At 44.1% G+C, this 27431-nt stretch overlaps 1 protein-coding gene across 16 annotated transcripts in view; it reads right to left on the bottom strand.

The window, feature by feature from the left end:
* The window catches only part of FBRSL1 (fibrosin like 1), a 502275-nt gene that overhangs the window by 344176 nt on the left and 130668 nt on the right, over positions 1–27431 (bottom strand). For all 16 annotated transcript variants that reach the window (XM_077187583.1, XM_077187591.1, XM_077187589.1 and 13 more), the window contains exon 2: positions 22193–22393. In XM_077187583.1, the coding sequence (XP_077043698.1) occupies positions 22193–22393 (201 nt within the window). The remainder of the gene's footprint in view (positions 1–22192; positions 22394–27431) is intronic.

The raw sequence follows: 27431 nt of genomic DNA, 5'->3' as shown, positions 1-27431 counted from the left end.
TTTGCTTTCATGTAATCCTCCCACCTTGGTTTTCTAATGTAATGCTATCCACATTATTATAGCTCTTTGATACTCTCAAATGGTACTTACTCAGGCTGTCATATTTTCAGCTCTCCCAGACTAGGTCTGACTGGCTTGGATGGCCTGTGGCTCATGCCATAAATATTAAGTCACCAAAAGATACCATGGAGTGTTTGTGTGCCAGGGGCAGACATCACACACAGGAGAGCCCAGGCCATTTGCCCCTTCCAAGTGGGATGTGCTCTATAAGAATAACAGCAACCTCACTCTCTCAGGGTTACTGACTAGCTTTTTGTCCTAGTTCCCTTTTCTTTCTACAGCTTCTGCTCCAAGAAAGTTCAGCAGATTACATGCAAATTTTTAAGACAGTTCCTGCGTTTCAGCTCAATTTTACCAACAGCCCAGCAGGTCCAGCACCCTGACCTGCAGACAGGACTCCCTCTACACTGCCTACCACTGAAGCTTTCTCAGAAGGCACAAATCTTCACTGCCACTGCTGCTCTCATTTGCACAGAGCAGGGGTTTGTGGTTTCCTTTCCAGTTCCTGTGCATCACCCAACCTCAGAGCTCGGTTTACATCACCTTTGTTGTCTCCCCTATGCACCATGGGAATTTAACCATCCAGCAAGCCTCCACTTGGAGCCTTCTCTTTTCTTCATTCTGGCATGAATTTACACCCTGACAAGTTGGATCTTTAATATCCCTCCTACACACACGCAGAGAGACAACTTCAGTACCTCCCCCGCTCCCGGAGCGGATCCCCTTAAACACATGAATCAACGTTTACCCGCAGCTTTCCTACAGTGCTAGCTAACTACAGCACTTATCACCATGTGGAGGAACAAACTCAAACACCACTGCATGGCTGACTGCTCTCCTGCGGTTTTGCTCTTCAAAGTTATCTCCACTCCTAATGCAGGCTCACTAGCAGGGAGGAAATGCAGTCCCACCAGAGCAGCTGAGAACAGGGGCATGGAGTTGGCTTCTGACCCTCCCGTTTGCTTGCTGGAACTCACTGAAACCAGCCCCATCACAAGCCTTCATCTGCAACACTGCAATAAGAGCTTCTCTGCAGAAGACTAAGAAAAGGTAAATTTTGTAGCTACTTGATTATTACCAAGAGTTATGTCCTGCACTCAGGCATCAAGGTTTTCATCTAATGCAGGGCAGTGTTTCACAAACACAAGGCTGATAAACTTCACTGCGTATGTGAAGAGGTGACAGCAACCACGCTCATTAATGGCATTTACCCTTAAATTTTGAAGGCTTCTCTGAGGAAGAAACTCAATCTTGGCAAAAAAAACCCCTCTGATCACATCCCAATTAAGTTGGCCCACTGCTACATAAGCTTCACAGTTACAGACACATGAATTTCTAGCCTGAAATGTTTTAGCATTAAAAGATGACGAGAAGGAATACCAGGTCCCTACACCACTGCCCACCCTTCCACCTCCCTTATTTATTATATTTCAGAATACACAATATATTCTTGTTATATTATTTAGATTATTATTTAATTAAATACTAGAACAACCCACAGCAATAGGAGTCAAGCAAACCTATTTTTGTTTTTCTCTCTCTCCCTCCCCTAAGGAGGGCTGGTACGAAGGAGCAATGGCTCAGCTCCCTTGAGCAGATCTGCCCTGAGCTGTGCTCAAACCCCGTGGTGTGGCAGCCATCCTCGGGCCATTGCAGCAGAGCACTGCTCCAAGAACAGCAGCACAGCAATTCTGCTTTGTCTTACTGTCAATTCTGTTGAAAAGCAGCAAAGTGGGAAGGTTTTGCTTCATTCTCCACTGCACAGCAATAAATTGACACAGCACAGCTGCAGTCTGCTCAAGCTGAAGGAAGGAAGAAAACAATTTGGGGCTCACATCTGTGCAGAAGTATTAAGAGAAGCCAGCCATCTCTTTTCCACCAAAGAACTGACCCAGCTATGCAGTTCACTTCTGCTGATCACATTAGGTTTAGGAAATGCTCAGCATGTTTATTTTGCAAACAGCATTTTGCTTGGAAATTACAAAAGAATCAGAAGTGCCACTTGCTGTTAGACAACATTATAATGCAAAATGAAGCACAACCATTGTGACAGGAGAACACAGTCATTAACTCAAGAGAGTTGGCAGTCTTCTGATATTTAGTAGATTTTTCTCAAATTCAACACCCTGGAGTCTTGGGATCTGAAAATCTAAATTTTCTTCCTTTCAAAATGCCTTCAAATCAGCCTTCATAACTGCAGGATTTGAAAGTTATGTACCTAAATGGCAAGTATGCAGATTTAAATATTTTATGCTGAAGTATCATCTATTTTGAGGATAATATTATGAATCTGAACACTAGGCTTGATAACTGAACAACCAGCACATAGGACTTTCTTTTCTCTAGATCACAACCCAAATCTTTCACTGGTTTATCTTTTTAAGACAGTTTATGACTGCTTACAAAACAAAGTGACAGAAATTCTCAAAGCCATGGGCCTAACTTCCATTTTTGTGAGAGCTGGACAATTGTGATGACTTGCCAACAGTTGTGATTGATGTTAGAATAATGCAGAAATCACAATCAACTAATTCTTACATGGTAAAATGGTCTTTTAAACTTTTTTAATCCATCTCTGATCTGAAAATACCTCTGCACTTTGAGGATATTCACAAGGGCTTTGTCTGTGTTGCTGTACAAGCACCCAGCAGTATTCTTGAAAAACTTCCTGCCTGGAAAATGTGTTTTCCAAATAGGGCCCCTGAGAAGAACACAGATAGATCTATGAAAAATCTGGTACTTGTGTAAGAAGCCAAATAGGACATGTCAAGTGGCAGAGGAACAAATGGAGATGGTCACATCCTTGAGGGTGCACCAGCTAAAACCACTGAAGACAACACGGGATTGGCAATCACTTACTGTCTGCATCCATCACTTATCCTAAGAACCAGTAGCTCAAGAAAAGTCAATGAAAAAAGAAAGAAACCAAACCAAAGATAAATAATCCAAGAGCTACTGGCTTGCAGTATATTTGGAGTGCCCACCCTTTCCAGTGATATCCTGGATTTATGCAGCATATGGAATATCCTCCCTGGCCAGGCCACTGATGGGAAACATCAGCAAGTTGCCAGGACCGAGATGAATGAAACTTAATGACAAATGGGGAAAAAGTCCAGACTATTGACTCTGGTTTCCTTCTGCCTTGCCCAGTTTGCCTGCACAGTGACAGTGCCTCAGCCCTGCTAGTGCTGCTCTCACTAATTAGATCTGCACGGATAGACTGGAACATATTAAGGTTAAGAAAAAAAATTACCCTCTGAACCCACTAGTACATATCCAGAGGAACTATTCATTTAAACTTCAACTTAAATACGTATTTATCTTTGTGCTCTGAAGTCCAATATACCTCATTTTCAATTTAACCTCTCCTCTTTTATGCTTTGTAGAAGTTGTACAAGATCATTTATGCAGAGACTTAATATTTATAAAAAATTCAAGCAATTGGAAGAGCCAACATTTCAAAGGGTCAGCAATCAATGCACACAACCCCCACTGCCCTTCCAGCTGGAGAGTTACAGACACAAACTGCCAAGTGCATGTTAGGAGAGGTTCTGGATTTCACACCCCTGGCGCTGAGAGAAGGGAGAGCTGCAAAGAGGGGAGCACAGGTCAGACCCCTGGGCAATGTAAACTGTGAAAACATGTCCTCTGACTGCAGGCAGCTCACAGTCAGTCTCCAGCACTCACTGGAGCCACTGGGGCAGCCTGCAGGGCAAAGCAGCTCTCAGGAGGAGGGGGCAGATGGGAAGCCATGGTGGGGAAATCTGGCATTCCAAGCTGGGAACAGCAATGGGGACCTGCCCTGCTCTGCTTCCCTGGAGCTCCACCTCAACGTGCTGATCTGTGCCACCCTTCCCTTCCCTTCCCAAGAACTCCTATCATCCAGAGATACCTTCCAAGGGCAGATAAAAAAGCCTACATATCTCACAGGCTGCATTCAGCCCACAGGTGCAGTTGTAAAGTCACCACCTCTCCTCTGCTAAGCAGCACAGAGTAATTCAAAACAAAAGCCCAGCATGAAATGCCCACACAAACCTAACAAGGTACTCTCAAAACCTTCATTTTTCCAAGTTTGATTTATAGCACTTTGATAGGGTCCAGAGACTGCCATTGGTACCCTCCATCCACCATTTACATTATTCTGTAATCTGACATGCAGATTTAATAGCTTTATAATAGGTGTGTCCTGAAGGGAGTCTGAAAGTCAAATTCCTACTCCTAGCACATGGAAGGTTAGAGTGGTTCTTTTTATAGCCTATCCCAGTCTCAGCAATATTGGAATATGTAATGATCACAAAATGTCAACTTGTAACTCCTATGTGCAATAGGAAGGTGTTATGCCTGGCTTTAGACATAGAACAGTTGGGAGCAAAGTACCTGAAATAACCTGCTGAAGGTCATATGTGGATCTAGAGATGACCCATACACCTTCTGCACCTCACTCCAGAAAGCACCTTTCTTCCTGCTATGATTAAGGGGATTTTCATGTAGTATAAATCAGGGTGAAATATTTCTTTCCAGTGGAAAGGCCCCAAAACTACAGGCACACATAAACATCAACTTTTAATCATTTCAAGAAGCCTTGCTTAGAGGTAATATTGTAGCCACTTACAGTAGTAAGACACAGTATAAATATGCAATAGAACAAAATTACTTAATTAAGGAGGAAAGCAGCATATGAAATTCAGAGTGCCTGCCTCAAAATTAAAGATAAAACGATTTCAGCTTGACAAACAATACTAGAATTGTACTTTAGTAGAAGCTTTCTTAATTTCTTTGAATCCTCTCCTTCATTCCTTCTCCTTCCTATCCCACCCCAAATATCTTTTCTGTGCTGATATCCCCAGAGAGCTGTAAACTCTCAGTGAAAGGCCAACAAAAAATTTGGCACAAAAACAACGTGAGATTTCAAATACAAATTGCAAATATTAATATGCAACAGCATTTCTTTTTCTTGTTTGGATTTACACTGAGTAGAAATCCATTCCCTTTCCTGAAGGGAGCCGAGCAGGCTCTCAGTGTCACATGTGACAGCAATCTGTGTTAATAAAAGACAGTAAGTTTACAAAGCTTATATGCAATACTTGATCTGAAAGGTTTTTCCCAATGTGAGTGGTTCTGTAAGTAAAGAAAAATCAAAGCACTATGCCCACTTTGTCTGAGCAATTGCCTGCCCCAGAAGCTGTCTCTGCCAGGGCCATGGCAGCTCCGGTGCCGCAGAGCTGTGTCAGAGCTGTTGGGCTCTTGTAGCCCAGAGCTTACTGAGGCTTTGCAGATGGGAGATAAGCAACACTTTGTATTTCACTCAGATGTAGATTATGAGCCAGGGAAAAGAAAGCTTAAAAGGTGAACGGCTTCTTTTGGCATTAGCTGAAATCTCTGTATAGTCTCCAAAGAAAGCCGACAGCGAGGTCAAGCTACAGTATGGGAATTCTATAGTCAATAAAAAGCCCTGTTTTTTAAGCTCTGAGTCAGAAAAATTCAATGTGGATGACCACTTATTGAAAGGGTCATCATCCAACAGAGAGAAAATTGCTAGAGCAACAAAGAGCCCAGAAGTATTGCTCAGTTTATAGAAACCACAGAGAAGGATGAATTCTAAATCCGTCTCCTCCTCGTATTAATCTAGTTTGCTTCCAAGGATCAATCTATCCAGGAGAAACCACATTGTGATGGCGCAATCAAGCTCCTTCTCCAAAATCTGAACTTGAACTACAAAATAAAACTGTTTTATGACTGCATGCTGACATTTACACATTTATTTAGCACTGAAAGCACAGCTCCAGCACTGCATTGACAACCAAGAAGGACAGATGGGGGGGGGTCTTGTCCCAAGACAGTTTTTTTTTCAATTTTCCTCCATGGAGCAACTTTACTTCAGCTATTCTCCAAGTGACTGCACTGTGTCTTGGCATTCTCAGGATGTTTACAGAAACAGAGCTGAGGAAGAGCACTCAGAGATTTCCTGGGGCCCTGAAGATTTCCCTCTCAGGGAGGAGTTTCAATGCACCTGTGTATTGACTGTGCCCGTGAGGCTGCACCTGCACTGCCAGAGAAACATTGATCCTAACACAGCACTAACCTTGCCCAGGCACTCTCCTACCAAGAACATCAAAGCAATGCCTGAATAGGATCCTCATGGATCCTGCAGCAGGACTTTCCATGCATTAAATGACTCACAAAGCCAGCTCAACAAGTCTCGTAGCAGAATGTCCCACTGCAGTGAAATAAAAACCTCTTGTACCTGCAGGCAGAGATCCCTCCCCCACAAGAACAGCTTTCTGCAATCGCCCCCCTTTCTGATTCTCATTCTCAAACCAGTTATATCCTTCTGCTCCTCACTTGCTCACACTCATGCTCCCAAAGCAAGGAATTTGCTTTGCTAATTAGTGCCATTAGGGAAGTTGGGGAACATGAAGCACAGATTAAAAAATTGTTCAGGCTGGGTTCTTAGCACTTCACCCTTGTGATACATCCGTGTTGTAAGCTCTGCACTGAACAGCACTTGACTCAGCCTCAGTTTGCAGCAGAGAGAAATTAATTGCAATCTAATAGGATTCAAATTGGTACAAGGGATGCCATCATTACGGGACAAGACAGAGTAAAAGCAGCACATTAGCAGCCAGCAAACGGCCCCGGTCAATGCAGTGGAACAGGCAACACCATGCCTCAGACATGATGGATTGAGACCTCAATAATTGTAATTTATTAGCTGGTGCTGCTGAACTGGCACAAGGACCAGGTGGGAACGGGCTGAACCTGCGCGGTGTTTGCGGGAGGAACAACATTCCTTTTGCAAGGTCTAACTTGAAATCATTTTACACTGAAGTGAAGATGTGTCACGGCTTAATTCAAGCAGCAGTTATGTGTACTGAAGGATGAAAGTGTAAATCAGCAGCAGACTGGGAAGCAGAAGGCTCCTGGTATCAAATGTCAGTGGAGCTGCTCCCTTGCTTTGCAGCCTTTGACAAGTCACTTGAACCTCTGGTGCTTCAATGAAGGCAGGTACAGCCCTGGGTCAGGAGCAGGATTCCCATCACAGGCCACGTTCATCCCCTGTGCTGGATCTGAGGCAAACTGCACTCCCTTCCTCACTGTATTTACAACTGACACTGCAGTTAGTACATGAGACTGGCCCGTGGATATTTAAAGCCATGTGTGACAAACAGGCTTTATGTAATGAATTAAGTTAAGCTGCAGGAGTAAACCTGACAGACATGCACATGCATTCACACTCACACAAAGCCCAACTGTCCCCCTTCCACATGAGCAGCTCCAGGGGAACACGAACACAGCAAAGCCAAGCTTGGGCTGTGACATGGATGAATGCACCCCAGATTCCCTTCCAGGTAGCACACATGAGGTAGCAGAGCCCAAGGCAGCCCAGGTTAACAAGCTGGCATCCCCATGGGCCTGCATTCCTGCTCCTCCTCTCTGCTGAAGCCTATGCCACTGAGTAGTCATTACTTGTTGCTAAATGAGGCAATCATTCCCATGCCCAGGAATGCCACACTCCCCATGGATTTTGCTGGGCAGGCAGAATTTTAAGAGTTTGGAATATTTTCCAGTCAGTTTCAGCAAACAGAATGCAAGCCACCAACACCGGAGGTGCCAACACAACCCACCAGCAGCTGCTATTTCCCTCCCATCTTCTGGTAGGAAAAATCTTTTGGATGCCAAACCCCCTGAAGCACAGATCTGCCACCCTCACACCCAGTTAGACCTTGACAACTCCTTTTGCCACTTCCCCCCTCAGGTCAGTGAGGAAAGCAAAGGGCTCCTGCACTCACTGCAGGAGGAGCAGAGAACCACGTGAGAGGTGGAGGTCTGGGTCTCTGAGCTAAGGGCAACATATAAGCAAATGCCACTTCTGAGAAGAATAAAATAAATGACTTAACACTGAATTGCAGATTTATTTTTTTTTCCTTGGCAAGCCTGTTTGGCTCACTGCAATCAGCTCTATGTACATTCCACACTCTAAGCTCATAATCAACTGGGGCTATTTCAGAGCAGTAGGTACCTGAGCCCTATTTCAAGCTTCCTTAACTGGATCTATTCCTTCCTAGAGCTACCCAAGAAGCCAGTTACCAAGGACAAAAAACCACAAAATTACACATTCAGTACTTCTAACTAGCTCTTCACCCTAGAAGACTTTTAGAGGGTATATAATTAAGAAAAATAAAATGGTTAGGCTTAAAAACTGACTCAGCGAGTTTGCTATCAAGATCCTTGCCTGGGTTTGTGCTGTGGAAACACCCTCAGCACTCACACCTAGTTTTCAATCATGAGATGATGATTAATACCAGCATTAGATCATCCTCAGCAATTGCCAGAGATTTCTGCAAGGTTCTTGCTGGATTAAATCATTGGTGCTCAGCACCTCTAAGCAAGTCCTTGAAACCTGATGCTGGCACCCATCCTGGGCACCTGACCTGGCACATTCATCTGGCATGATGCAGAAATCCTGGCTTGGATGGAGTCCCTTCTCCCCTGTCCTCCATCTGAACCAGCCTGCTGTGCTCTGAGTCAGCTCTGGGCTGATGTGCCAGTGCTGCTTCCAAATCCAGACAAGCCTGTGGATGATGAGGTTCCACAGCTTAAGGCTGGTCCCTCACACCCTGCAAGACCCAGACTCCTACAGCAATCACCTCCTCTTTTCCTTCTTTAGGTTGAAAATATAGTGTTGTATTTTCCTGTATGGTAATACAATCATCATCATGTTCCCTGCTACTTTTCTTCTGTGTATTGCAACCATTTAAAAAAATGAAATAAAAATTATTTTCTCCCCATTACAGATAAGCAGCCACACAAAGGGTGGCTAAGCAATTCATCCTCTTGCCCAATAATCTGGCAGCACAACTTGGTAGCACAAATCCTTTAAACTCAACAACTTTACCAACTAGCACCACTGGCCAGAGTATAGCCTCTCCTCCTCTCCCAGAGTTATTTTTTGAGGAGAACAAAGAGAAGGGGTTTTAAAATTATGTGTCTGCAGAGTCTGGAACCCTAAAAAAAGCCCAACTCAGATACCAAGTACCATTATGTGAGAGATCAAGATTCATATTTAACACAGAAATAAAAAATATCATGTACAAGTTAATACCTTACAGAGTGACTACTAGATAAAGACACTATCTGATAGTGAAAAAGAATGCAGCACTTGCTTAATTTTTATTGTAGCATATATAGTTCAGCAATGGAAACAGCTCATTTTTTCGATAGGTAGAAAGAAAAGACTGACTTCTGCTGATTAAATCCTAATTCTGTCAGAACAAGCTCCAAGTCAACAAGTGTGTCAACACCTAACTAGGAATTAACTAAGGGCTCCCATTTGTGTGGTTGAATTAACAGCCTTTGCTGCAGGAAGCAAGTGAAAAAGCCCTTCAGCTTTTTAGCAGGTTTAGCAGAAGCACCTGAGGCTGTGACAGCTCATCTGCACAGGTCCCTGAACAGCAGGATACACCTGATCAATGTGGGCCACGTGGTGCTGAGGGCTGCAAAAATCCTCTCCTTTTCTACAGCCTGCAAATGAACACAGCTGAAGCAGTAGAAATTCCTGTTATTGCCCATGGAACTTACAGACATTCTGCCAAAATAAATAAATAATAACCATTAGGAAAATGAGCACATGATGCCACAGAAGGAAGCCTCTGGAATGCTCAGAAATTCTATTTTGAGTCTCATTAAAGGAGCACAACAAACATCTTAAAACAGCTTGTACATTTTATGTGCCTGGGTCTATCAAAGTAGAAGAGAGACATTAATTCTAGTGAAAGGTGTCAGAATATGAAAGTAGAAATGAGAGTAAACTTAATTTGTGGGATTTGTGTAAATGCTGAAGTGAACAAGGGGCACATTGCATCAACAAGTCACTGGGATTTGGGCTCCCAACTAACTGAGCCCTTATGGGGGCAATTTCAGCCCCATCCAACCTGGACTTGGACACTTCCAGGGATGGGGCAGCTCTGGGCAGTCTGAGCCAGGGCCTCCCCACCCTCACAGGGAGCAAACTCCCAACAAAGTTTATCCTCTTCTGTATTTTTTAATTCATAGGAAGAACACATAGATGTATTCAGACTTCACAAGCATCAAGTCTCAAGCCACTGGAACACTCTCATAGAAAAATAATCATTTGTGATGACCAGCTATCATGGGACTGTAAATAAATCCCTATTCTTAAAGTGCACTGGCAGGTCAGTAAATGCTGAGATCCAGAGTGGTGGTAATTGTATAACTGGAGAAAAGTTAAGAAAAATATGCAATTCAAACAGCTAGGACTCAAAAGCTGCAGCAAATAAAAATGGGTTTTTGAAATCATCTTTACAAAGGTATGTGATAGCTGGATGAACACAAAGCACTATAAAGACAGCTAATTCCTGAAAAATATTCTTTCCCTGTTTCTTGGGTCAGTGAAACCTCTAACCACCAAAATATCTGCTTTTGGCTCTGCCTTAGGCTTATGCCTATTTGAGGTGACCCAAGGTTATCAGACAACAATACAGCTCCTACTAAATAACACACACACACACAAAAAAACCAACACCAACACAAAACCCACCACAAAACATGCTGTTGTTTTGTTTTTTTCTCTGGGACAATGCAGACTTCATTACATCTGCTATTACAACGTGCCTATAACAATGTTCTCTAACAAGCAGCCCTAAGGTCAAATATGTTCCTTGATCAATTTACCAGAGGTCCCTGGTGCTGCTGCTGTGGGTAGACTGTCTGGGGAAAAAAAATAATCCTTTTATTCCTTTGCTTCACTATCAGGGAAGGGAAAAAAAAAAAAAAAAGCTGTCACAGACATTTTTCTTCTGCCTCTGCTCTTGACAAGTCAGGTAAACAGGGAGGAAATACCCAGCTGTAAGAGACCAGCATTTGTACAGGCATATAAAACCACACTGTTTATTTACCAAGCTCCTCAAAGCAGCAGCATGATTCAGAACAAGACTATGGGGATTTGGAAGATGTCTTAGCAAAACACCTGCAGTTCTTTGCACGAGGACAAATAAAAGTCACTCTGGATGTGAGAGTGGTGTGGTCATCTCCTTACAGGAATTTACCAGTTCAGTACATAGCTACAGTCAAATAACTCTGACAAGCAACAGCACTAATTCACAGATGCTCTGAGCAGTGCAGTCATCACATTAACCCTCTCCTGGTTGTGTCAGTAAAGCTCTGACTGTTGGTCTGGTTTTGCTCAACACACCAGTACCAACCAATAAGCAATAACTCTACCCAGAAAAGCAGATTTGACACTGGAAACTTGCTACAGAAATCACTTCAGGCTTGCATCAAGCAGCAGGAAAGGAGTTAATCTCACTGGCCACAATGCTGAGTACCACTCTTACTCATGCCTGACTGCATGACTTTTGTTTCATATGTTGTGATTTACTTCTTTTCACTCTGTGTGCGGGTCTGAGTCACAGACTGGTACCAGCATTAAAGGGAACCATCCCATTCAGCCCCCCAAGCTGGAGTGAGCCTGGACTCCATGTGCCTCTGGTTATTTGTGGGTGATTCTAGGGATTGCCTTGGCTTGCTCCCATCACTCCTGAACATGCTAATTCCAGCAAACAGCCCCTTGAAAAGACACCCCCCTCAAAAGGAAAAAAACCCCTTTGCTAATGGCCTGTAATGGGTCTAAATAAAGCCTGAGCTGTTCCTTACTCATGCATAACTTCATTGCTTCTATTCCCTTCACACCCTGCCCAGTTGGCATAATTTGCAGAAGGGTTTTAGCATGGACAATTGAAACACCCACATGCTGCCTGAACTAAAAAGCTTAATCCTAGAGCCCCTTTCTTCCTGTGTGATAGCTAAACACTGCTTTTATTTTGATTACACCGGTCCCATCTGCACTGTCATTTTCAACCCATGAAGACTGAACTCCAACCATACCCCCACACAGATCAGGACAGCATCTCACCCACCACAATGCCTAGAGAAGGCAGAACTCCAACCTTCACATTTTGTATGGCTAGAATAGAATTCCCCCTGAAACAGCAGACTCCAGGGGTGTAAAAACCCCTAAGTCACCTCACCTGGTAATTAATTAACACCTTGGTGCACTCAATATCAGGACATTGACAAAAGGACAAGCAGGGGCCACAAAGAAAAGCTGGCAGCTTCTTCCAAGACCACACATTCCCATTTGGGTGCCATGCCCTGAAACAATTTTAATCCATCTTTCTCTTCAAGCAGAGACAGCTCTGCCACTGACGATGATACGACAGTGACAAAGGAGGGCTGAAATTCAGACCCAAATTGTTATTCCCCTCAGCTAGGCAGTTATGCACAAGAAACACTGCTTGTAAACACTTCTTTGTCAAACACTCAATTACAAGCTGCTTTATGAACAAAATGAGGCAGTGGCAAGGAAAGTGAGAGACGAGAATGGGGAGGAGATCTCCAGTGGCTCCCAGGCATCGCAGCACCACAGCCCAGGAACGTTCCAGGTGACACTGCCAGCCCCTCTGACACAGGGCATGGACACACGGTGGGAAAACACCAAACCCAGCTCTGCAGAATGGGGTTTGGGTTTTGAGGAGCTCTACTTTGTTCAGCTGTTATGGTTATTCCTATGCAGTAAGAATAAATACTTTATATCGTCGCTTTTCGCAGTCTGAACTGGGAAGGAAAGGAGCACACGTACAAATGTGGAACAAGTTCAAAGCCCTCAGTTCAGGCAACACTCACAATATGGCTCTTTTTGTCATCCCCATTTACACCTTTATACACTGAAATTGCTCCACAGGAGCTAAAAAGTAACTGGAAACTGGAACATTCATTTTTTTCATGTTAAAGCTGCAGCTGTACTCCACAATTGTTAGCTGAGCTACCTCCAGCTTCCATCCTAAAAGGACTGAAGCTCTAACTCCAAAGAGATATTTATGACTGACACTACAGCCAATAAATGTCATGTCAAATTATAAAATATTGCCCCTATGACCACTTGAAAGTTTTGAGAACCACCAGAAAAACAACTTCATGAGCTCTAGTACCACTTCCCAGGAGGCTGCAATGTTACAGCATCACAGGGCTGCTCATCGTGGCACTGTTACTCAGGCTGCCCTGGACAACACCCTTGATCCATTACCTCCTCCCTGGATTCTTTTAGCAATGCTATTCCAGTGGATAAGATTTCCCCTGGAAAGAGTTTTTTTCCTTGTTTTTATTATTTAGTTCAATGAGTCAAGCAGAGCTGTAAGAAGAAATGTCAGAGAGCAAAGTGAAGCCCATTGCTAATATCCAACTTCAGCTGGCAATGGATCTGCAGATGAAGGAAGAACTGAGCCTGTGCTCCTTTCCCCAGAGCTGAACTGAAACCCTTTAACCAGAAAAAAGCAGAATGGGGAAGAAAAGGTGAAGATAAAAGATTTGGCTCTAAATTAAAAAACCTGCACTTATTTACACAATTAATTTTAGACACCAACAAATCCAGCAGCTACCCAAGGAATACCTTGCTTTGTAATCTCAACAATTCTGACTGCAGAAAAAAGCAAAATTGAAAGAAAGCTACCAGAAAGAAAAAAAAGAGCCCCAACTTTTGCATATAATGATAACAAGGGTTTACAAGTATAATTCCTAAAATTAACACATAAAACCTTGCTAGGATTTTTTTAAAATAAATTAATTTCAAGGCTCAACTTCAGAAAAATTTTAGAATCAACTTAGAGTGCTAATAGCTGGAAAAACCAACACACAGACACAACATATTTCACCTTTTGAGTTAAAAGATACCTACCCAACTACATCTTAGGACTCTCCCAACCAGTAAGTTTGGAAGAGCTTTAAATCTATCACATACCCCTGCTGGCTTTATTTAATTTTGATGTTTCTTTAAGACAAAACATCAGGGAAAATAGACTGATTCTGCCAAAACAATTGTGCAATGGCATTCACCTGAATAGCTACTAATAACCTTGCTTGAAGGAAAAATGCAAGTACTTATTTTACCTAAGAGATGCCTTGGAACCAAAGATGTGCTCACTCAAGCTGTGCATGTTCTCAACAGCTCGTGTAAACCATCCATCAGGCAGGAGTATGAAAATTATCTCCCTTAAGAATCCAGCCAGAAAGAGACTGGGGGATGTGGGTAACACTGCCTGAGGCTGCAGATTGGGAGGGAGAGTGACTGAGAGGTGAACACAGCTCAGCTCTGAGAGGCTGCCACAAGGACTGAGAGGTGGAACACAGCTCAGTTCTGGGAGGTGGAACACAGGGATTGAGAGGTGGAACACACACAGGGATTGAGAGGTGGAACACAGGGATTGAGAGGTGGAACACACACAGGGATTGAGAGGTGGAACACAGCTCAGTTCTGGGAGGTGGAACACAGCTCAGTTCTGGGAGGTGGAACACAGGGATCGAGAGGTGGAACACAGCTCAGCTCTGAGAGGTTTCCACAGGGATTGAGAGGTGGAACACAGCTCAGCTCTGAGAGGTGGAACACAGGGATTGAGAGGTGGAACACAGGGATTGAGAGGTGGAACACAGGGATTGAGAGGTGGAACACAGGGATTGAGAGGTGGAACACAGCTCAGCTCTGAGAGGTGGAACACAGGGATTGAGAGGTGGAACACAGCTCAGCTCTGGGAGGCTGCCACAAGGAAAGCCAAGTCAGCTGGAGCAGAGCCACTGGATGACTTCAGGCAAGGACTGGCAGCAGCCAAAGCAATCCTGGCACGCTGGGTACCCCAGCAGCCTCCTGCAGAAGCTGAGAGCCACGGCCAGCAGTCAGCAAGGACAAGTTCTGCATGAGGAAAGCAACAGTACCTCATGGAAAAGGTATTTATCCTGCCTCAACCACCTGTGACATTGGGATGTCATTTTGTTTGTTTGAAATCAGCTCAGATTTAGAGTGGTGTGGCACAGATGGTTTAGTCATCACACTGGTAAGTGTGCTAGGAGAAGAATATTGGCTGTCTGCAGCAACTGTGCTTCCTTCACACCAATAAAAATACCTGTGATCATCCCAAATATCACTGCAGACATGTGGTGCAAGCAGAGGAACAGAGGCTACAATTAGGTAACAGATCCCAGCCTCTTCTGCAAAGTTAGCTAAAATATTGGGCAGCTAGTGCTTAAATCAACATGAAGGAACCTTTTAGATTCTTCTTGTCCAAATCAGAAAAACAACATCCAAAAAGACTGTGGCTCCCTCAGGGTCCTAGCTCCTCCTGCAGCATCCACACTAAACCTGGGGATAATGTCCCTAAACATCTCACAGGACACCTGGAACACGTCCTCACAGCTATGAAGAGATGCAAAATAAAAACCTCCAGCCAGGGTGCTGAATCCATTCAAATAGCCCACACTACTCCATTTTTCAACTGGCTAAATTCACAAGATCCAACAGAAGTGCCTTATCTTGGTACCTTCCCAAAATAACCCACAAATAAAATAAAGTCAGAGGACAGAAGAAGGAAAGAAAGACGACTTAGTGCATTGTGTCAACCAATTATATTCAACAGAGAAAAAGATACAAGTGGTTATAGCTTCCTGTAAATTACTTCATGTAATTAAATCCCCTTCTCTAAATTACAGACCATTTAGCTCTTCTTTTATAACAATGTAACCAATGACCACCACCAACCTTTTTTATAGCATCTAATGCCACATAAGTTGTTAGCAATGAAATTTCCTTTTTATTTCTCCCTTTCAAAAGAAGCTGCTGTAATGAGATTCATTCACAGCTACTTACAGACTGTCATCGAAAAGAGAGGATCGCCTTGTTTCCCTTTATTCTGCTCCTCTCTGAGGCTATATTTGAGCAAATGTGACCTAAAGCCATTATCAGTCATCTCAATGCAGGCAGAGAAGTTAAAGGCGACCAGCAAGAGTTTTAACATATAGAGCTCACTGCATCCCCAGAGCCCCCAAGCCCTGCCTGCTCTGCCAGCCAGGAACAAATCCCCACTCAAGAAAAGCCCATGGCAGTGAAATGCTGGCCAGGTGAGCCAGCCCTGCCCAGTCCAGCACAGGCAGCTGAGCCTCTCTGGAAGAATCAGGAGAGCTCTATGAAAGCAGAGCCAAGTGGGGCACCTGGAGCACCCACACTGGCAAAGGAAGGTCAGCTACTGAAGGGGAACCTACTGGTCCTGACAAGCATTTCACTATCCAGTGAAAAACACAAAGGCACATTCTCTTATATATTCCACTTCCAGCAGCCAAAACATGCTTTACATCACTGTTCAGAAAATAATATTTGCGGTGTGGTAAAATCCAGCACATGCTTCTGTTTCATTCTTCAGCATTAGCCTAAAAAGTATTGGACACCCCACAATTCTAATAAGCATGATCTCTTCAATTTATGTTTCCCCACCAGAACTGCAGAGTGTTTTGAAATACATTTTTTCTGGCTTAAGCAAAGGCTGCCTCCTGTCACAGTTCCCAGAGGGTTTATGGCACTGTTTTGCACTACTCCTGAAGCAGTGTGTTACAGAAATCTGTTATGGAAACTGTGCTGTAGCTCTCCAAAGGTGGCTGCAATCCCATGATGAAGTTACCTGTGCCACAGCTATAATGCAGACTTTAATGGTCTAGTGTTGGTACAGCATTTTAAACAAACTACACACACTGCAAAGTTCTCCCTCTGCTGCAGAGCGAGCTCTGCAGCCACTTCAAGAATCTTGATGAATTCTTGGATAAATTTAGCAAAAAAAACCAGCACTTCTTTGTAATAGCAGGGTTTCATTTGGGAAATAAACATCCACTTTTTATTTACAAAGGATTTTTCCTCCTCCTGCCACTGCTGTGCTATGCCCACTGCTTCCCTCTACTTTGATCCAAAAAAACAGAATACCAAGTGCCTAACCAGGACTTAGAGCAGATTTTTAAATTAGTTCCTGACAGTGCAAACAGATTGCTATTGATTGAAATGAGGCTGATTTCAGGCCCTGGATTAGCAAAGCTAATGCCTGGATGCTGTGCTGCCCATTTCAGCGCTCTGCACCGTTGCTCCCCAGTGGTTTCCCAGGCAGCTGTGGAGCCTCTGCAGCCGCAGATTAGCGTGAGAGAGCAGGGCAGGGCCATCTGTGGCTGTGCCTGCAGCCCAAACGAGGGCTCCTCCCAAATCCCCGGGGCCAGGACCCTGCCCTACAGCCTCATCGGGAGCTTTGGAGCCAGCCAGGCCGTGCAGAAGTTCAGGAGGGAGTTGGTGTTTGGGAAGGCTTTGCTGGAGCCCAGCATCACAACTCACTGAGCCTGGTGATCTCACTCCAGCCACGTCCACTCTGGATGGACCAGAGCACTGGGGGCAGCCAAACCCTGGTTTTCCTGTCCAGACAGACCTGGCCCAAGTCTGGGACAGAGGCTGCACACAGGTAATGGCACTGCCTTATCAGCCCTGCTCTCCCAGCCAACACTTTTTTAAGCTCTCCCTGCAAGAGCTTTCATGTCCAAATTGTACAGTCTTGTACTTACAAAGGTAGAAATGGATCCTGCTTTTAAGCAACGTTTTGCTGATTAAAAGAAAATGGACTTTTTTCCTCTGGCTTTGTTGTTTAGTTTCAAAGAAGGTTTAAATAACAATATCTGCTAACAAAAAAGGGTAACATCAATTAGAAACAAAAAGAAACTAGTTTGTATAATTTCAGTGTTCAAAAGCAGTGAAATGCAAACACCAAAGCAGCACACACCAAACCAAACCAATCCCCAAAACCCACATTAAAGGCAACCTTTCTTCTTTTTCTTATTTTTTTTCCCCTGTAAGCTGACTGCCTAGAATTCATTGGGTTTTAGTAACTGAGATACTGAAGGTAACAGAATAAGTTACTATCTAGACCCTCTTAAACACAATTCAGCTTCCAAATGCTACATTATTAAGCCATGGAAGAACAGGCATATCCATGTCCTCTGGCTAAAGACAAAGACTCCAAAGGTTATTTTTCAGACTCGCTCTCCTATGTGGCTGCTGAACCTCAGCTAAGAAAGGGACATTTCAGCCTCTGAACCGTGCACCACTAAGCACACACTGCCTCCAGCCCACCAGTGGCTTCACATCCAAGCATGATAAATACTATTTACCATTATCTGAAAAATACAAGTAAAACTCCAGCAGCCACACGGTCCTATTGCCCAGCTGCCAGCACGAGCAGTATGATGCCAAAGGAAATTTTCCACAGTATTTCATTATCCAGATGAGTTTCTAGATTGTTTCTCTCTGCCTTGGGAAGGCCCTCACCACCATGCACAAATGGGGCCAAGGGTATGTAAATGGTTTGAAAAGGAGCTATCAATTTTCACCTCCACATCAGAAGAAACAACGTGCATCCTGGATGGAAAAAATGACTTAGTGTATCACCTTTAGCTCAGATCAGCAGTAACCCAGAGCACAGCCCTCCTGGGGGGCAGGGAGGGTGTTATATCCCTTAATGAATGTTGGATAACGAGATGATGAGCATCACAGAGAAACCACATGAATAGGTAATCAAACTTGTTAATGCAATTTAGCAGTTCCAGTCCAGCAACACGATCCATTAATCACCAACAGCACTCAGCAGTTTGGGGAGGGCTGGGCAGTGAACGAGGCTGGGGAATCAGCTGTGCCTTCCCTCCCTCCAGGAAGCTCTGCTCAAGTCTCAGGGATGTCACACCTCCAGAGAAACACGACCTGTTAACTCCCCTGGCCTCTCCTCCCAGCTCCAAACCCAGCAGGCTATTTATGAGCACTGAATACTGCACCACCCTGCTCTCCTCAGCTTCTCTGAGACTCTCCCTCATCTCGGGTGATTTAAACAGTGGGTGAGAAAAGGAAGGAGGAGGTGTAAGACACTAATCTTCGTGACAAATGACTATCTGCAGAACACTGTGTTATTACAGCAGCATTTAACAGCTAAATATATTCAACACACCATGATGCTCCCAAGCTGACTAAACACAGAGCTTGAGGTTAAACTAACTGGAAATAACAGCAACTCTTTCCTATTAGCCCCAACTCTTTTCAGGGTGATAGTACAGAAAGGGCAATGTGTCCCAAAGGTCAGAAAAAAAGGGAAAAAACCAAAACCCCAACTGTTCTACATCCACAGTGCTCAGACATTCAGAGGAATAAGCAACTACAAAAATGAAACCAGCAAAGAGAAGAACAGCTCAGCTCAGGCTAATCAAAGACTGGCTCCAAGTTCAAAGAGTGATTCTCCAAAACCAGAGCAACATGGGACACATAAGGGAGCAGTGTAACTAAGAGGTTTCATCTTTTATGTACCTCTTAATCTAATCAAATTATACATCCACCTTTAAATCCCTTCAAGGGGGTGACAGGCTGCTCCCCCTCACCAGCCCTGTCTGCAGCTGTGGTGGGGATTCCTTTCCCCAGCCACTGGGTCAGCTTTGGACATGGCCTTTTGGAAAGGCAATGAACTCAACTTTAAGGAATGCTCCTGTGTTGGAGGCAGGCACAGCCTTCCAGAGGGGCTGGATTTACTGCAGGCCACTCTGGCTACACCAAAACACATCACAGCTTTGAACACTTTCTCACTCCATGACACACCTGGTCCTGGTGATTGCAAGTGCTTTTGTTGCTGCCCACTGCAGAACAGCAGTGTGAAGTCAGCACCTTTCCCTGTGTACATGTGTCGACAGCAGCCCCAAACTCTGACAAATCTTGGACAAAAGGACCATTTGAAATGCCTTTTCCTCCCTCTGCTTAGTTACAGCAAGAGATAAATGTGTTTGAATGATTTTTATACACAGCTGGGAGTAATAGGCTGGAAAGGACAGATTGGTTCCTGCAGCCCTCTCCCCATAGCCAGAGGTACAGAACAACCAAATATTCAGCAGCAATAGCAATCTGGATGCTTTGTCAAATGGAGTGAAGGATAAATCTAATTTTCTAAACAAAGCAGACAACCTGGCACTGAAATCAGCTTACCACTTTGCACCTCTCTACAAGGATTAGCAGAATGCCATAATTATAATGCCCAATTTGATTTATCAGAGAAGGCTGCATAGAAAAGATGACAATTCAGTAGTATTGTGAAGAGAAGGGATGAGAGTAGAAGGAAAGCTTCAAATTGAACAGTAATTTCTAAGCAACATCTCAATATAATTAGCATTAATTACAGTAAGCTATCCAAATTAGGTATAAACCTATGTTTAATAACCCTGAGATGCAAAATTCATCCCCTAAATTCCAGGAAACTTAATATTACAGAAAATTTGTCCAGACAGCTTGGCAGGAAATGCCAGAATTCTAGGTGTGAACTTTTTGATTACTAAAAAGAAAGAAAAATTATTGAATTTGTCAATATCATTTGCATAATGAGTTTGAACTAAGAATAGCCTAGTTTATGTAGCTTAGATTTTGCTGCTACTTTCATCAAGTTTACAGACCTCCAAACGTGTCTGGTTTTCACAACTATATCAGCTAGGATAATAGCAGGTATTTAAAAAACCTTCCTTTCCAACAAGAGAGGAATTCTAAGTGTGACTTATTTAAAGAGACACCATGTATTAATGAGTCACTCATCACAGATTTTCTTTTATACTCTTTGTGCAAGCTCCTCATTCTTTTTAGAGTTTGTTACTTATCCTTACAGGTTTAAAAAAAATAAATTAAGCAATGGAAGTTGAATTCAGATTTTTATGAATGTGGCAGCAAATCCCCTGTTTAACCACTGATGGCAGCCAAATACTATTCAGAAGAAATAAGGAAGAACATCCTCATTTTTCAAAGCTGAATAACCAATAAACTAAATATTTGGTAAACTAAGGCAGCAGAGTATGAGAGAAATCAGAGTCTGCCAGTGCAACAAAATCTCTTACCCCAGAGGCTTCTAAGAAGTGCCATGAAATCCCTGGTGGACACAACCATGTGAAACAGGGTTTTAAATTTCATGTAGAAGATGTCACTGTTAACAACCTTTTCCTCCTGCAAGAAGGGGGAACCTCCCCACTGTCTCACAAATCCACAACTGTGCAAATCCCTGCCATGCACTGGATTTCCTGCAGTGTAACAGAACTGAAGAAACAACTTCCACCAGATCATGAGAATCTCTAACTTAAAATGTGATGTGCCCTTCTAAATCAATATGCTGAAACACAAAAGGGTATGTGGTGGAGAAGTTATAGGGGAGGGTTACATGACATAACCTTCACCATATTTTTAAATGTTAAAGTATTGCAAGTCTGAAAAAACATTTCCAGTAACTGGACAATTCAATCTTTGGCTGTCTGGCACACACACAGGATTAGTTTCACAGAACAGAAGGTGGCTTGAGTTAAACAGCTCTTTTTCTGCTGGAGAAATGGAGAATAAAAACCACTTTTTTCATCTTTGTGTGTTTCCTAGCTCGGAACAAATGCTGGAAGGTCAAGCACACTGCTTTTCCCACTGGCTGCCACTTGGCACCCTGTTAGGGACAACTGGGAAAGTGTCCACGGAGAGATGCTGCTGTGCCATGGGACTGCCAGCCCATGAATGCACACTCAGTCACTCACAAACCTCCCTGCTGAGCAGCAGTTAGTGATAAAGAGCCTGCCAGCCTCAGAGCCTTTTCTTTGTCACCTGCCCCTCTGCACACACTGTGGCTCAGATGGAGTCTCTGGAATAATTCCCTCCAGCATCACAACTCTCCATTCATTAATGCTCCAGCACATTTTAGAAGGGTACACAGGAAAGACTGCCCAGAGCACAGCTTCCTGCAAAATGACTTTCCACTTCTAAAATGCTCAAATAGTCTCTCCTCCTCAACACTCTGTTTTGGGGTAAGTCAAACTCCAGTCATGAGATGAACACACAAGTCTGTAACTTCCAGGTGCACACGGCCCAGCACAAATCCTCCAAAGGAGGTTATGATCTGATGGATGATTCCTGCTTGTGCTCAAGACCATCAGGGCCACAAATCTACTGTATGAATCACTGCAGTGTCCCAAAGCTACAGACACCAGGGAGGTCTGCTCCTTCCTGCATTACCCAGTGCACCTGACTTCCACTTCAGCTTATGGAGCCTGCCCTTAATGCAGAATTTGTGCATGTGGCCTCAAGTCTTCCAAGAGGCTTTGTTTCCACCAGCACAGGTAACCAGAGAAGCCAATTACAAGGACACCTCACCTCCCAGCAAGGACAACACTTGACAGTGCCCAGGGCCAAGAGGGTCTCTTCAGGTGAGAAGTGTTTCCCTACCTGTTTGGACAGCTTCAAGGGGAGTTTCTTCTTCATCCTCTCCTTGCCTCTCTCTGCCTCTCTCTCGGAGCTCCCCGCGTCGTTGTTGTGGCCATTCTCACTTGGCTCAGCAGACACACAGTTCTCAGATTCTCTGGGTTTCTTGCCTGGATGCCTCTCCCATTTCTCCTTCCGCTCCTGAGGCTTTAGTGACATGTCCTTCTGTAAAGGAGATGAAAAAAGAGAATGGTAAATTCTTTATGTTGTTTGCAGCTACCTTTAAGCATTAAGCTGTATAAATATTGAATAAAAACACAAACAAGACAATATGTATCTTCCAGAGATAACTTAAGATGAATAATTAGGCATGCACAACACAAACAGTAATTTTAGATTAGATTAGGATGAATATTCTCCAGGCTAGGTGTTTGAAACAGGGTATGAAAATGAGCTCACTTCAGATTAACTCAGAAACCATAAGTCAACAGCACATGAGCAAATCAGCAACCTGAAGGGAAGCCTTAAACTGTTCAGCTGAAACAGAGGTGGGTTTTGTTTTGTTTCTGATCTGAGAAGCATCAGACCCCCCCTGGGGCTGACAGTCTCTGATTCACAGCAGCATTCATATGGAGAAAGGCACTTCTAAAGCCCTACCACAAATTCCCCGAGCCAGAGAGATCAATGGGATCCAAACACACAACAGAGGTTGAACACTTCTAAGTGTTAAGTGTCTGCCCTGAACCAGGCTGTAACACACAATCCAAGCACAGTTTAAAGCAGGTATGTCATGTCATAATGATTAACACTGGAAGTGAGATCAGAGGAGGGAATTACTCTGCTATCCCTGGCATCTCTGAGGACTGCAAGCTGAACTCCCAGTGACAGAGTACCAAACTCTCTCTCTATGCACACCGTGTGGAGGAGTTGAAGAAATAATATGACAAATCACTATGACATTGGGTCACTACAGCTAGATACATTTCTCCCTCATGCCTTTTATTAACTGCTCAAGGATAAAAACGGAATTCTTATGGGAATATTTCACAGGATATCTATTCCAATTATTTTTAATGTGAAGTAAATAGATTAGGAAATACCCTAAAAGCACTGCTTATTATGCCAAAACTCAGCCACAGATATTTTTCTAAGCACCTTCCTTTTGACTCGAGCAGTTACATGACAGGTATTTGTATCTTACATGAATGGAGATCACAATACAAACTGCTCACATCAATGCACACACCTTCAGTGCTGCAAAAGAGCTCATGAAAATCATTAGCTCTCTAGTCTCTCAAAAACTGAAGCCCAACAAAAAAAGAAAATTAGGAACTGGAATGAAATGCCCTGCTGATTGCTCCAGATTACTTCCTCCCCCTCTCCTTTAATTAGTGAATTGACTGCCTCAGTGTGCAACATGCTGATTCCACTCCAAATCACTCACTTGTTTAAAGTTACCCTTCCCTGGGAAGTGAGATGATGCACAGGCACTTTAGGGTCACAGCCATGGTAATTAGAAATAAGGCAATAAAACAGGGCTGTTTCAATTCCAGCCCAGGCTCCCAGAGGATCAGCCAGCACCCACCCTCTGAACACCTTGCACAGGAGTCCTGGGGGGCTGGAGGCTCCTCTTAGGGCACACACAGATGTATCAAGGTGAAAACCCCCAAAGATACAACTCTTCCACCAAAATTAAAACAATTAGCACTGGCTTGGAGGCACAGAACACACCAGAACACAGCTCAGCTTGCCAAGTTCATTACTAGGAAAGAGCAAGGAAAATACCTGTCTGGCATTACTCTCCATGAATGATAGAAGAATATAAATCAGTGTTAACTTCTCACTTTGGTTTTTAGTTTAAAGATAACACTTGAAACAGCAGTTCAAGATGCCAATTCAAGAAGGTCATATTGTGCTATTTACTGGGAAGCTACTGAGATAAAAATCAAATTGTTAATCTTCAGTAACTAAATCAAAATCAAAACTAATCAAAAACTTGTCACCTGAAAATGGTATCTGCTAACTGATATTCAGCAAGACATTAGAAATAGGGATCACCACAAACATGGTTTGTGGTGTTTCTTCATGAAGCCAGATGCAGCTTGTGATGTGAGAGCAGGTGCAAGGAAGATGCTGCATGAGGTGGCATGGACCCCTGATGGAGGAGGAAGGAGGCTGGGGCAGGGAAATGCCACCACCTGAGAGCACCAGCCAATGACAAACTCCTGGCCTGAGGGGCAATATTCACTTCTAAGGATGCCTTCAAAGCAAATAAATTACCATTTTGGTTTAAACTCAATCTGGCTTCACATGGTGGTTGGGCCTGTTAATGCTTTGGGGAAAGTCTTCCCTTGGTACCCAGAGCACATTCACTGCAGGTTTTCAGATTCCTTTCACCACAGAACTGGTCTGCAAATCTCTGTTTTTCTCCTTCCTGAATCCTACAAAATTTCCTACTTTGAAATGCAGCTTTTCATCCCTATTTTGTCTGGAGATTTAAGGCTTGTCTCATTGCTGAGCTACTAGCAAAATTAATTCATGAAATACAGCTATAGCTGGATCAAAGCCAAGGAAATAATTCATTCACTTGTAGTGCCATCCAAGAATCTCAAGCACTTTCCAAACAGCCGTGAATGAAGCCCCAAGGCTGCTCCTGCCTCCAGTGGGGGAGACCTGGGGCAGCCACGGGGACAAAGCCACGTTGGTGTGACAGGAAAAGCCACTCCAGAGTCCCTTTTCTCCCTGCTCCAGCAGAGGACACAGCCCTCAGGAGCTTTTCCTGGGAAGGCAGGACAGGAGCTCAGCATGTCCTTGCTGGCACAGGGTGACAGCAGGCTGTGCCCTGAATGCAGACCTGCAGCCCCAGGCACAGAGCAGGAGGGGGCTAATGGGGGTTCTGTTCTTGCCTCCTTTGTTTCCTTTCTGTTTCCTCTACTAAAAGAGCCTTCCAGTGATTGCTCTTTTCCTAAAGTTTATGACCTCCAAGTTGGGGACCTCACTTAGCACAAGAGCTTACTATTTTTGGATGTGCATCTGGGCTTGTGCACAGGCAATTGCTGGAAAATTTAAGCACATCCAGAATATACAGTACATCACAAGAGGGGACATTTATTGATGCACCTTGACTTACTTTAATCCAGAAATCCCAGCCTGCAGGTGAGACTGGCCTCCTGACAAGCTGCCCCACTGGAGCCTTCCCCCAAGGCAAGCCCAGAGCAGCAGATATTTTCACCCTCTGCACATCAGGCAAACCCTGCAGATTCACACAGTGACAGTACCTGAAGTCAGACCCCACAGTCAATACATTTTCACATCAGCCTTGTGGTTTCTGCCCACCCCAGGAGTCTGCAGACCTGACCACCTTTGCAGTCACAGGTGCAGTAAATCCCTTTGTCCAAGCCCATTTTCTCTTCTCAGTTCCAGAAACAAGACTGCTAAATCTTGCTCCAGAATACAGAAAACTGTTTTGTTCCTTACTACTCATTGCTTCCAGGACTGTCTTCCTACCTGTCCTCACTTCAGAATTTCTCTGACACCTTCCAGGGCAGGCTACAGCCTCTCCATCTGCAGCCCCTTGTCTGTCTGGGCTGCAGACGGAGTGCAGATGGTTCTAATTGGCTGCATGGTTACAGATAAGGAAGAATCAGGCCTTTCTTCAGAGCCTCTTTCCTGGCAGTTCCTCCATGAAACACACAGATTCTATCTCCCTATTGTTTATGTGGATGCACAGACACCAAAGCACACTTCATCTGAAGATGGGGTTGTGGTACCTCCTCCAGCTCTGCCTGGAACACCTCACACACCAGCAGCTGTGAAATTCACTCACAAAGACCCTGGTGAGGGCTGGCAACCCAAGCTGGCCCTGCAACAGATTTTGAGTGTCCACTATAAAAACCTTTGTGATTCATTTTCCATCACTATCAGCCCAAGCTAGTTATGCAATTGCACCTCTGCTTGCAGCAGATCTGGCAGGAACCCCTAATCATTTGGAACACTCCTTCCTGAAAAGTCATTTTTCTTCTGTCACCAAGGCACAGCTGCAGTCTCCAAAGACACTCCAAGGTACACACTGCCCAGTTTATAAGTAAAGCTGGGAATAATATGGGTGCACAGCCCTCAGCTCTGCAATGAGACTGTTCTTACCCCTAAAATGCCACAGCAAGACACTACTGCACAATGGACTCCACGTTTTCTGTTTGATCAGGAAATAATGATCAGCCCTGGAGGAGCCTGGCACAAGCTCACATCCCACAGCCATCCTCTGGCTGCAGTTATCACTGCCTGTTTGCTCAGCCCATCTCAAACTCAGCCTTAATCCTCTGAATTGACACAGCTCTGAGATCTCAGAAAGCATGCAGGGGAAGGCTGTGGCTGTAAATACCTTTCATACACAGGGAACACTTAAAGAACCTGAAGAAAGCATCCAAAACCCTCCCAGCCAGATGAAAACCCTCGAGTCTGCTGCTGGGGTGCAGAGGGTAAAAATAACACCTATAGATAATAAAATAACCATCCTTAGCCCTCGAGCATCAGTTCAAAATGCAGCTCTGGTGCAAAACCAAGTCCATTTCAATGCCCCATCCCCAGGGCCCATCGGACACTCAGCCAAGGACTGGTTACACTCCATTCCTGCCAGACTGCCTCTGCCAGCTGCACACGATTATATGGGCTGATTTCCCAGAAGGAAGACAGCCTCCAGCTTCTCTCTCCACAGCTCTTCACTGCAGCACTTATTCCTCAAGTTGGGCAATGTGAAATATCCTACTGAACATCAAACAGGAGAAGGATCCACACAAAGGAAATAAAACACACGGCTGCCTCTGAAACTGACCCTGCTTGCCCATGTTTCTGCCTCCAGCTTCTCTCAAAAAATTGCAATGGAAAAGCCCCTGAGGATCTGAGCACCATCTATCCTTGTATCAACTTTATCATGCAATTAGCAGCAGGGTTGTCAATTGGTTAATAGTTCAGGGAGCGATCCTGGCTCAGAAAGGACCTGAAACAGATTTAGTTTTAAGTAGGTTAATTTTTAAATATTCCTATTGACCTGTTACTCAGCTTATAGAACAGCAGCACAGAAACAATTGCTGACAATGTTCTCCTGCTTTCTAAGCAGACAAAGCACATTACAGACAGGACCACTACTAACACGAACCTACTGCCCATTTATTTGCATAAAGGGGGCACAGGAGACAGCTATTCAAATGGAAAGATAATATTGGAGAGATACATGAGAAATGCACATGAAAGACTAAAGTGTGGT

Source organism: Agelaius phoeniceus, chromosome 18 (assembly GCF_051311805.1).
Source record: "Agelaius phoeniceus isolate bAgePho1 chromosome 18, bAgePho1.hap1, whole genome shotgun sequence".
NCBI lineage: Eukaryota > Metazoa > Chordata > Aves > Passeriformes > Icteridae > Agelaius > Agelaius phoeniceus.
The sequence above is the reverse complement of the archived record's forward strand: the minus strand, read 5'-3'. Positions and strand labels throughout refer to the sequence as shown.